Raw genomic sequence first — 12,852 nt, 5'->3', positions numbered from 1 at the left:
TGCCTCCCATATCCCCAGGAAGATAATGTGTGCACTACTTCATCTGCTCTTTTCCGTGAGCCATCAGCTCAGCTCATATCACTTCTTCTATCAAGTTAGGAGAAACTGTGGATTCTCTTCACTGTCTTCCAAGGATGTCTGCTCAATGCCAGTAGAGCTTTACTCTTTTAAATACATTTTACATGCATCATCTTCCTAATTGCCTCATCATTACAACTAGTTAAAAATTTAGTCAATCCCAGAAAGGTGAACTTTAAAAAAATGCCCTTTCTATAAATGGCCAGACTGGGTTAATTCCAGAGAAAATGTGACTTACCACAGAATTTTACTACTATATTTTGTTCAAGAACTATATTTTAGTTCTAGGTTAATCCATTGAATCAACTTTGTTTGTTTTGATTCAGTGTGTGTGTGTGTGTGTGTGTGTGTGTGTGTGTGTGTGTGTGTGTGTAAAATGAGATAAGGGCTTGTTTTTTATTTCTATACATATATCTGGTCATTTTAGCATCATTTATCAAAGAATCCAAATTCTTTATTTATGCGTTATGGACATTATCATAAAAAATAAGTTGAGCCGGGTGGTTGGGATACACACCTTTAATTCCAGCACTCAGGGGGCAAAGGCAGGCTGATCTCTGAGTTCACAGCCTGAAATCAAGAAAATGTCCTATGAGCTTGCCTACAGTCAAGTCTCATGGTTTCTTAATTGATGGTTTCTCAATTAAGAGTCCTTCTTCCCAAACCAGGTCAGTCTATGTCAAGAGAACACAAAGGTAACCAATCCAACCTGGTAGGGATGGTTTTCAGACACCAAAGTCCCTAAATAACAATTTATTCTCTTACAGTAACATTGTTCTTGTAATTCAGAGGTAAATTAAGTTTCCTGGTTAATAAAGAATCTGGCTAGAGTTGAGCCATTTTTTCTTTTAGTGGTTTCTTACCAGTTCTGCACTGATACTAAGAACGTGGATGTCTGCCCAGTTGTAACAGGCTGATTGAATACTGTCTCATGAGAGGCATGAAATCAGAAGGCTTGATAGCTGCATTGACAAGAACTTTCAGGGTGAGATTGTCTGTAAACATGAGAAAGTGGCTAATGAAAGAATTGGCAGGTGTAATCAAGCATCTAGACACCAACTGAGCCACTTCTGCCTCCCAAGCACTGGGTCTGCTTTATTGTACTCCAGCCCTGGAAAATGCTAAATTCACTTCATAGCACGTCCTCACTTGCTGACTGACTGCTTTACGTCCTGCACTCTAGGATAAATAATTCCCACTACTGACTCCTTATTCACTGATCTTCTCTACACAGTACCGATTTACAGTGAGATTCTCTGCATTGTAGTTGATCTTATTTTTTTTGTATTTTTTATTTTTTGTAGCTTTTGGTTGCATGAAGTGAACACTGCTCTCAACTCATAGTGATCATAATAAACAATTTCATCCATATTTGTATTAATCTTTTAACAGGGTGCAATTGAATAACTTGTAGAGAGAGTGTCCCCCTTCTCTTATCTTCTCTTTTCTTCTCTTTTCTTTTCTTCTCTTTTCTTCTCTTCTCTCTTTTCTCTTCTCTTCTTTCTCTTTCTCTTTCTCTCTTTCTCTTATTGATCTTTTTAGTATCTCTATTTCTTCCTTTTGTTTCTGTAAATGGAGGTTTCTTTGTCCTGTACCATCCCATAGACACTTTTAAATAATCTTTCAGAGGCTTAATATTAATTACAGAATGCTTAGCAGAACAGTTCAGGCTTATTACTAACTAGCTCTTACCTTTAAATTTACCCATATTTAATTAGTCTATGCTTTGCCATGCATCTTGTGGCTTTACCTGTGCTCCAATACATCTTGTTCCTCTGGCAACTGTCTGACAGCTCCTTGACTAAGCCCTTTTCTTCTCTTTATCTCTGTTTGTTTCTCCACTAGCTGTATTATCCATTAATTCAGTTTTTATTGTCAACCAGTGAGAGCACCATATATTCAAAGCATATGGAAGGGTGGTCCCACAGCACACTTCCTGCTTAGTATAATTGCTTCTATCTTGTTTTCTATTCCAAAGTCAGAAAATGGAATCTAGTTTAGTGTGGAATATTTAAGCTATGTCGCACAATCTCAGAAAGAAAAAAAACCACACCCTTTCTCATATGTAGAATCTAACCAATAATATATGTAAGCAAGTGTATATGGGGGCCAAGTATAACATGAAGAAAAGGGGAAAATATGAAGTGATTCAGGACTAAATGCAGGCAAGGGTCACAGGTTATGAAAGAAGATGTAAAGCTAATGGCTTTTCTAGTTCTAATTCTGCCTTAATTTCTGTTTTTGGTGGTGGATAAGTGTATTAAAAAGCTCCAATACTAAAAATATAGGATTTATTGTGAAGCTCCACAGCTTCCTTTCTGAATGGCTAGTCTGGTTATTTTTGGACTATGATTTTTTCATTTGTCTGCATGTTTATTTTATAAATCCGTAAAATTAAAAATAGTTAACAGTAGTTGAATAGGCTGCCAGCCTGCTTAGTCATTTCATATCATGTGAGTCAGTCTTCTGTATCTTAATGAGCTCAAAATGAGAAAGGTTATTTTAGTCCATGACGGATGGGCTGTATTATGTGACGTGTGACAGAGAAATTCATGATAGGAGTTCAAGATTCAAGGGATTCATCGGACCAACACTGCACAGCTCCTGGCCATATGAGAGGAGGAGCTGAAGGAATTAGCATGCCCATAATGGATGACATAAAGACTGTCTCTTGAGTCATTTCTTCCAGGATCTCCACCACAGACCAACTTTGTGTCTCTGGGGCAAAATCTGTGACATACAGCTTTTGTAGGATACCTGAGCTCTGTGCAGCATAACAGTTACACGGACATCTCTTATTTACCCTTATGCTTGTACTGGGGGCAGATACCATGTGACATCCATTTTTAATGATGTGCTCTCTGGATTAATTCCTGTGTTTGCCATGGACAGGTTTTATTGACAGGTGATTTGTTCTCTAGAGAAGTTTCTGGATGATGCCTTGCTAGTGAAAAGTTTCCTTCTTCCTAAACAGGCCTTCAGTGAGTTTGAAGTTGAGCAGCATCAAGAATGTGCGTATGATCACTTGGAAGTTTTTGATGGCGACACAGAGAAGTCGCCAATCCTTGGTCGGCTATGTGGCAGCAAGATACCAGATCCCCTTACAGCTACTGGGAATCAAATGTTTCTTCGGTTTATTTCTGATGCCTCTGTTCAAAGAAAAGGATTTCAAGCCACTCATTCGACAGGTCAGCCATTTACCTTTGTGCTCCTCTTCTTAAGAAACACTTATTGAAATATAATTTTTAAATTTGCCTGTAAATAAATGGTTTTTGACACACACACCCACACCCACACCCACACACAAACGCTCCACTATTTTTTCTCTCTTCTATTACTCTTTTGTGTTGGGTACGGGAATGTACATGAATAGAATTACATGAAGTCATAAGTGTAGCTGGCCTTCTAGCTTCATTTCTGTTGCTGTGACTTTGGGGTAAGAGAACTTTGACCCGCAATTCCGCATACTTCTCATTACTGAAAAGTCAAGGCAGGAACTCAACGCAGCTAGCTACATTCCCACTTGAGAACAGAGAGAAGAAATGCATGCATACTTATTCATGCACAGCCTCCTCTCTAGAGTTAGTCAGGCCATGATCCCCTATCTAGAAAATGGTGTAACCACAGTGGATTGGCTTATCCAATATCCTTTAACAGACAAACCAAGGGGTCAACTTGACCTAGGCAATCCCTCACTGAGACGTCCTTCCAGGTGATTCTATTTTGTCTCAGGTTGCTAATTAAAAGTAAAATGTAACAACTGGTAAAAAAAATCTATTGAAAGGTGTTATATGGAATATTTGGAAAGCTATTCAATATTTACATTGATACCTTTGCAGGAGTTGAAGATTCATAGAAAAAATATAAATCAACAAATAATAAAATTATTATACTAAACTTCAGTTTGATTTATTAGCAGTATAAAATGAGGAAGTAGAAACACCTCTAAATTCCTGTGTAATTAATTTTGTGACTGATTTTAGAAGCTTCACTGGCATGTCACCTTTAAAAGATAGGAAGCTGAATCTTGATATTAAAAATGTTATTTCATTCATGAAGCTGTTTTTTAGCTAGATTTTGCCTTAGCAAATGTCTTGTTAAGGACTTTTGAATTTATTTTTTTTAACAGATTGTCATTTCCCTCTAATTTGTTATTTGGTGTGCAATATGATTCTTTTCCCTAATCCTTATTTTTTGCTGTTTAAGGAAAAGTTTACTTTAGACAAGTGTAAATATGTAAAGTTAAAATAAATAGTATGAAATTATTCATACTCTGTGGTCAATTTAAATATATGTTCCATAACATAATCTAAGTAATATTACCTTTTTCCTTTCAGAGTTTGTGAAAAAAGTTAATCATAGTTATTTGTAAAGTCACTGATCTTATACTGGCACCTTGTGGCCATTCTGAGAACTGAAGGTTTGAGACGATAGTGCAATGTAAGAGTATGCACGTTCATTCCCGAAATAATTTTAAAGCAGAATTTGTCATGTTCTCTTGGTAATTGCTTTGGTTTCATTTAATTTTCCTTTATCAATATATGTGCCTTAGCTTCTTCATTTTACAATATTTTTCATGATGTTTTTTATTTTACTGTATAATTGATTTACTCTTTAGTCTGTGAGAAAAGGAATTTTAAGATAGAGGTATGCTATACACTATTAACTATTTGACTCTTAATAATACTATTTAATTATTCCTCACACAGTTATTAATACTATGTCTTTAGGAAAACAGACTATGGACATTGCCTATTAATTTTCTATACATTTGTTATTTTACATATATTCTTGTTAACTTGCCAGGTATTCAAGTTGTGGAAAAAATTGATGTTCCATTACCTCGTTAGAATTTTCCTGATGAGTCAGTGGTTTTAAACACACACACACACACATGCGCACACACACGCACTCACATATATATATGTGTGTATGTGCGCATGTGTGTGTATGTGTTGTGTATCTTGAGGTTATTGACAGTTGTAAAACCCCTAGTATAATTTGTGACTTTTACCCGTGTACTTTATTTCTTATCATATATTCAGTATACATCAAATATCTCAAACTACCTTAGGTCAACAGTATTGTCTTCATTGTGCAGACGAAACTGGATTTGTGGATGATTGACTAACTACAGAAGTTTGTAACACATTGTCTAGCCATGAGTTTACTCCCATTTTGACCATCTCCAAAGCTAATACATTCCTCTTTAGAGGATTTTTATCAATTTAAATCTCCAGAATTGAGACAGAAATGAATGCAGACTGTCATCACTACTTGAAGCAGTAGGTAAAGATTGAATACTGGGTTTTAATTACATAAATGGAAGGCCTATTTTATTCCCTCTTTTCAGTTCACATCTACTCAAATATCCCCAAGACTAACCTCATTTAAACATTAGAGTGAAAATGGTTTCAAGCCACTTCAAACAAGAGAAATCTGGAGCTAAATGTGAAATGCCAACTGAAGCAACACAGAAATTGGTGGCAATTATCAATAGAATCCTTGGTTCCCTACTTCTGCTCATTTATTCTGATCTATACTCTTGCTATGGGTTCATATTCGCCTTTCCTGTTACTTACAAACTTAGACTTTCACATAATGAGTGATCTTGGAGCTTTCTGGCTGGATTTCATCTGTGCTGTGCACAATAGCCCCTCCGATAACCTAGCCTCCTGGTCCACGGCTGTAGTCACCTCCTTGTGCAGCATCCTATCTTTTAAGTTCAGTTCCATAGCTTTCCACCAACATGTATTTTGGCATTTGCTCCGAACAACGAGAAATTGTCAAATATTAGGTTGACTTGAGCTTGAATAACGAAGAAAAGTAAAAAGCAATAAATCACCATCGTGATATAGCTTATTTTATGATGATGAATTGCTCTCTGAGCTTACAAATTTCATACCACTGGTGTACATAATATCCAATGGTATTTTAAAACTCTTACCTGGTAGACACTGCTTCCTCTATTGGTTTAAAGATTAGACCACTGCTTTTGTATTTATTAGTATAAACAGAGATTTATGAGCACCAAGAAATGACTCAACCTGGTGAACAAGAATAAACCTCCTTTTTTTAGTACTCTAGATGGTTCTCAAACCTCACATTGTATCACGTGTAGTAAAACAGGAATTGACAACTTTGTTATGTTTAGGTTCATGAGCCTTCAAGTGTCTTTTCACAGTTTGTCTTAATATTTTACTATTAAGTCTCCTTCCAGTCTGAGACTGACAGAGGAGTGCCTCTGTAGCAGGCCTTCCACATAAACACCCTGCATGTCTCTGCCACCCGGAATCCAGTTCTTCCTGGCCCAGAGTCATTGTAGGTAAAGTGCTGACAGGTTTTAAAGCTTGGAAACCATGTCAACCTATCAGTTACATAGAACTTTGATAATAGGTATTTATTAAATCAGAAACTTCAGCCCACTGGTTCACATAAGTATACTTTGAAATCAACTATATTTTTAAAATTCATTATATATATATACTCTTTGGCCTATATACATGTATGTGTACCACATGCATGTCTGATGCCTGTTCAGGGTAGAACAGGGTATCAGATGCCCTAGAACTAGAGTTACAGAAGATTGTGAGCTACCTTGTGGGTGCTTGAAATTGAATCTAGATTACCTAGAACAGCAGTCAGTATTCTTAACTACTGAATCATTTATAGCCCTAAACCAGATGTATTTTTTCACATGGTGTTTTACTTAGTTTTCTTGGTGCTGAGGGTTGTCACAGATGCTGGGAAAACTCTCAGGGGCTGGCAAACTTACTTTCCCCCAACATTATTGCATCTCATTCTGTATCACTATGTTTACAGGTACATTTGTTGGCAGGCATTTAGGTCTCCTGATGCTTCTATTTAATATCTGTTATAACAAATTAGGGGTCCTGACCACAATGAACTTCTAAACAGTTTCTGGATCACCTCTTTCTTTAAGTTAGACAAGATAAAAGACTTTGCTATCACAGCTCTATCTCCTTGATGCATTTTCCATGGGTGACAATCACATCCCAAATGCTGCATCTGGAAACAGGAGTCAGAGACTGGTTACACTCCACGTGGAAATTCACCAAGCTTATTCATTTCCTCTTTCTTTTTTTGAACAGAGTGTGGTGGTCGATTGAAGGCAGAGCGCAAACCCAGAGACTTGTATTCCCATGCTCAGTTTGGTGATAATAACTACCCAGGACAAGTTGACTGTGAATGGTTGTTAGTATCAGAACGAGGCTCTCGACTTGAGCTGTCTTTCCAGATGTTTGAAGTAGAAGAAGAAGCTGACTGTGGCTATGACTATGTTGAAATCTTTGATGGTCTCAATTCAAAAGCTGTGGGTCTTGGTAGATTCTGTGGATCCGGGGTAAGTTCATCACCAACAGATTTCCGTAGTCAATTTCTTGTAAATTAGTGGCTTGTGCATATAATATTTACAAATCGGAAATATTCTTGAAATAATTATTCATGTTGTATTATTATCAATGTCTTGACAAAAATAAACATGACTCTTCTTTCTTCCTGTTTCTCCATTTCTATTAAGTTTACATTATAATTCACACGAGTAGATGAAAATAGTTGTTCTAGTTTCTTGTCCCTTTCCATATTCTAACTTTTCATTGTGCAATAAATATTCAAATGCTTAATAATCTAAAAACAACATATCTTAATACACAGCCTTGTCAATGTTGTTTTTTCCTAAATTAAATCATAAGAGAAAGGAAAGAAAAGTCATATTGCTTCAGATCTCATTCTCTTCTTTAGAAATCCCTCTGGTCAGAGCACCAGGGTCAGCTATTCATGCTGGTCCAGCCATGCCGAATGCTGCTCCACTCTTCTGCATGCACAGATGGAGTTCAGAGACAGACAGAGGGGAGGTCATATGAGACAATGGAATGAGAAACACTTATGGTTTTCCTTATTTCCCCTGGGACTCACTGCACTCAAATCAAAGCTCTTCTGAATGTGTATTTTGCATGAAATGACAATAGAGACAACTTTCTGGGTGTCAACACCTATTTATGAATTAAATAATAATAATATCAAAGTTATACCCAAGAAACACTTGAAACAAAAATATTCTTTAGAATTAATTTGATCATTAAAAGAGGGAGAAAGGAAATATTTAGATTCTACAATTGGCTCCGTTCATAATAAGCACTTAAGAAATAAATATCTCTTTACTGTTTTGTAATCTCTGTTGTTTACAATATAATTCAAAGGAACACGAATTAAAGGTTTTTTTGTTTTTTTTCATCTTTTTTTATTTTTTTTAATTTTTTTTATTGATAAAAAGACAATAAAGAAAGAAAAAAAAACAAATTTCCACCTCCTCCCAGCCTCCCACTTCCCTCCCCCTCCTCCCACTCTTCTCCCCCTCCTCCCACTTTTCTCCCCCTCCTCCCACTTTTCTCCCCCTCCTCCCACTCTTCTCCCCCTCCTCCCACCCCTCTCCCCTTCCCCCCACTCCTCTCCCCCTCCCTCTCCAGTCCAAAGAGCAGTCAGGGTTCCCTGTCCTGTGGTAAGTCCTAGGTCCTCCCCCCTCCGTCCATATCTAGGAAGGTGAACATCCAAACTGGCTAGGCTCCCACCAAGCCAGCAGATTGCGTAGGATCAAAACCACGTGCCATTGTCTTTGGCGTCTCATCAGCCCTCATTGTTCGCCATGTTCAGAGAGTCCAGTTTTATCCCATGCTTTTTTGGTAGCAGTCCAGCTGGCCTTGGTGAGCTCCCAGTAGATCAGCCCCACTGTCTCAGTTAGTTACTTGGGCAGCTGAGGATAGGGAACCTGAAATGACCCTATCCTAGAGCAATACTGATGAATATCTTGCATATCATCCTAGAACTTTCATCTGGCGACGGATGGAGATAGAGACAGAGACCCACACTGGAGCACTGGACTGAGCTCCCAAGGTCCCAATGAGGAGCAGAAGGAGGGAGAACATGAGCAAAGAAGTCGGGACCACTAGGGTTTTTTTTTTTAATTTATTTATTTATTAAAGATTTCTGTCTCTTCCCCGCCACCGCCTCCCATTTCCCTCCCCTCCCCCAATTAAGTTGTTTCCAGGTTCTGGCTATCACAAACAATGCTGCTATGAACATCGTAGAGCATATACTTTTGTTGTATGATAAGGCCTCTCTTGGGTATATTCCCAAGAGTGGTATTGCTGGGTCCAGGGGTTTTATAAAGAGACCAGGTTTTAGTGGAAATTCTGGAATTTAGAAGTGAACTAAAATATCCTTTATGAGATTTCAGTATTGCATTTCTTTCCTAAATGTCATGTGAAAAGAAATTCAGCATAACTTCTTTCCTAGGTTCTTGCATGGACTGAATTATTAGAACATGTGCATAACATTGATGAAATAATTTCTTAGTCTATGATTCATTAGTTTCTGTTTCATTTGCTTTCTTTTCAGCCACCAGAAGAAATCTACTCAATTGGAGGTGCAGTATTAATTCATTTTCACACAGACGACACTATCAACAAGAAAGGATTTTATATAAGATACAAAAGTATAAGGTACCCAGAGACTATGCATGTTGAGAACTAATGTGGACCCTCTCTCAGAACAAAAAGGAATGAGTATAAGGAAAGAAGACATTTTTAAAATTGACAATATTAGTACAAATGTTTTATATAATGAGTTTGAACAAAAGAGAACCGCAAGACTAGAGTTATCTCTGGAATGAAAGCGAACTTTCCAGAAAACCAGGAGGTTTGAAAGTCATGCCTGGTGATTAATAAAGGTTGTGGAAGGCTATCACATGCTTCAAGGAAGATTAACAGCTTGAAATATATGCCTCACACTTTGGACAGTTTACTTCAGGGGCTATGATTCTCTGGAGTGGTTTCTTGACTACTTTTTCAAGATCTGAGGACATACAATTATCAAACAGATCGTAACTTGGAAACCTACTTCTTGGGTATTAGCAGGTTTGCTTAGACATTGTTGGTCAGTCCCAGTGTAAACCAAATCCGTGTAAGGTGATATGGAATAACGGTCTTTGGAAGGTGGCTTGTCCTTTAAATGTAGGTGTGTGTGTGTGTGTGTGTGTGTGTGTGTGTGTGTGTGTGTGCGTGTGTGTGCGTTTGTGTTTGGAAACTGGAATATTTCATCTTCATTATGTTCAAATGTGGGCCAGCTTAACCTCTTCATAAGAATGATTTTGTGACCACTTTGTTGAATCCATGTCATAGGAAGTCTGTAGTGTTTGTAATGCAGTTAATCTCTTGATATCATATTCATTACTGAATCACATCCAGTTCACTAGTAAATTCATTTCTCGTTGGGGAAGTACTGAATAGTCATACCAAACCCAAGAAACCCACCATGTCTTATGAACCTTTAAGGAAAACTCCTACGAGGTGTGTGCAGCCATCTTCCAAATGACTGCCTGTATGGATATTACTCCAGTTACTACTACTGCTGCTATGATCTTTCTTTTATTGTTTGTGCGTTGATGTATTATTGTTATGGTTATTGTTATTGTTGTTATTACTGTATTTAAAAATGATCAGATGAAGTGGAAGCAGAGTTTGAGAGACATGAAATCGCTCTCCCTTTTTGTTCTCTTCTTGAGATTCAGTTTAAAAAAATACAATATTGGGTGGAAAACGATTTGTTTCTGAAATGTTTCCTATGGTGCTATTCCATAAACATTAAAACAGCAACAACATGTTTCTGACCTTTGAGCCAAATGCCTGTATACTCTGAATGCCTCCCTGTATGCGGCTGGAAAAGAAAATTACAGACTTTTAAAATATATCAAGAGTGTATCATGGCGAGGACAAAGTTTGTCCTGTGGAACAACTACTTCCAATGCCTTAGAATTCTTGCTCATAATCCATCAAATCTGCTTAAAGGCACACCTCTTGAAATGTTGGCCATCAGAGCATACGTTAATCACCAACTCCAAAAAAATTCATTTCCATAACAATGACGTTGGATTCATATAGATACATTTGTGTATGTACATCCTAACCTGCTTTGTTATAGAAAATCTAATTTTAGGATAAATGTTTTGCTTTATTGCCCTGTGTGTTTTTTATATTAATGTATGTATATGTGAGACTTTGAGTGAGTGTGTCTGTTAGAAGGTGAAGCGCTATGGGTGGTTGAGAAGTTTAATTCTGTGTGCCAAGCTGTGCTAGGACCATGTTTGAAGTAGCACCCTATAAAGTTTCATAGACATCTAATGGAGAGTTCTAATCACCATCAATCCCATCAAAGAAAGGTTCCTTCCCTTAGATGATCTATTTTGAATTTTTTTATGTTGCTGTGCAAAGGAGCATTTTTTTTTCTCAATTGTCCACAAACTCTTATTGTCTGGGAAATAAAAGGGGTAATATTTTGTTATTTTAACAAAATTAAACTCTGCAACTAGATATAACACTTTATTTCTTTTCTCAAATTTTCCCTTGAGCAATCTTTTTCTACTCATGACTTACAAAATGTAAATACAGTTTTTGAACCAATGTTTGGATCTCATTGAGTGTTGCCTTCAGAATATGTATGTGTTGCCTGGAATGTGGATGAGCCACTCAGTGGAGATGATTTGCTCTGATAACTATTTCCATATTTTATCACTCAATCTCACCTAGCTGAGATATGCCCACAACGTGGAAGAGGAGAGAAAAAGACACTCACCTGAAAGCGTTTTGCACTGCTCAGGGCCTTGTGTAGGCATGAACTAGCTCCTAAACTCCGTGCATGCTACTCTTTAGTGACCGCTGAAATAGACCACGAGGAGCAGAAAATGAGAGCTAATGATAGGTTGCTTCCCAGGATAATAGATGAAGGTAGATGTAGAAACTCAGTCTGTGTGCTATCAGAAGTCTGTGCTGACTCTACAACAAGATTTGATCCTGTTACACATGAACAGTAGGAATTTTAAATTATGAAGCATTTCCCCACAAAACAAATTTCAACCACAAGTTTGTGGTTGGTGGTAACGTTTTCCTTTCGGCAACGGCATGGAGATTAGAATGTCAACTGCACAAAGATGTCCTTATGCAACAAAATTCTACTAAAAGTTAAAATGACACTGTAGCTTGGTGTTAGTGAGCTTTTTATTAAAATTACTATATTATTTATGTGTCATTGTGGGGAAGATATAGCTATTTTAAGGAATAGCCCAGAAACTCCAATTGATACCAAATAAGCCACAATGAACTAAGCTTGAGACAGCTAGGACATTGTAGAAAGTCTGATGTAATAGTTTAGATCATTGACATAGATATTAACTTTATTGTGATCTTGTTTCAGAAATTAGACAGTAACAGATTATTTTTAATTTAAGTCAGTATTTGCATTAAATGTGTTGTTAAATGAAACTAGAGACACCATCATTGTTGTTTTGCTCCTAAGTATTATTGTTCTAGCATTTTATTAAATTAATTTTGTAAATTATTTTATACCTCTACAATATGTTTGTTGTGCTTTATATTTGCAAAGTTTCTGAATATCTTATGATTTTCTGTACAGACACAGCAGAAAACTACCTTTTTAAAGATTATTTTATTATGTTTATTACGAAGAGAAACCCAATACTGACTTCAACTAGTTGTACAAAACATTTATTTATTTTTTTAAAATTTTTTTTATTGAGAAAAGGAAAAAAAAAGTTTCCGCCTCCTCCCAGCCTCCCATTTTCCTCCCCCTCCTCCCAACCTTCTCCCCCTCCCTCCACTCCTCTTCCCCTCCCTCTCCAGTCCAAAGAGCAGTCAGGGTTCCCTGCCCTGTGGAAAGTCCAAGGTCCTCCCCCCTCCGTCCATG

General features: G+C 37.2%; 1 protein-coding gene across 2 annotated transcripts in view; it reads left to right on the top strand.

The window, feature by feature from the left end:
• Nucleotides 1-10,688, top strand: part of Tll1 (tolloid like 1) — a 178,627-nt gene extending 167,939 nt beyond the window's left edge. The window contains exons 19-21 of one of the 2 annotated variants that reach the window (XM_075986871.1): nucleotides 3,053-3,266; nucleotides 7,191-7,441; nucleotides 9,493-10,688. In XM_075986871.1, coding sequence (XP_075842986.1) covers nucleotides 3,053-3,266; nucleotides 7,191-7,441; nucleotides 9,493-9,627 — 600 coding nt within the window. In that variant the 3' untranslated portion in view covers nucleotides 9,628-10,688. The remainder of the gene's footprint in view (nucleotides 1-3,052; nucleotides 3,267-7,190; nucleotides 7,442-9,492) is intronic. The other variant, XM_075986872.1, reaches the window with a different exon arrangement.
• Nucleotides 10,689-12,852: the final 2,164 nt, after the last annotated feature.

The sequence above is a fragment of the Microtus pennsylvanicus genome, chromosome 9 (assembly GCF_037038515.1).
Source record: "Microtus pennsylvanicus isolate mMicPen1 chromosome 9, mMicPen1.hap1, whole genome shotgun sequence".
In the NCBI taxonomy this organism is placed as follows: domain Eukaryota; kingdom Metazoa; phylum Chordata; class Mammalia; order Rodentia; family Cricetidae; genus Microtus; species Microtus pennsylvanicus.
This window is presented reverse-complemented; position numbering and strand designations above follow the sequence as displayed.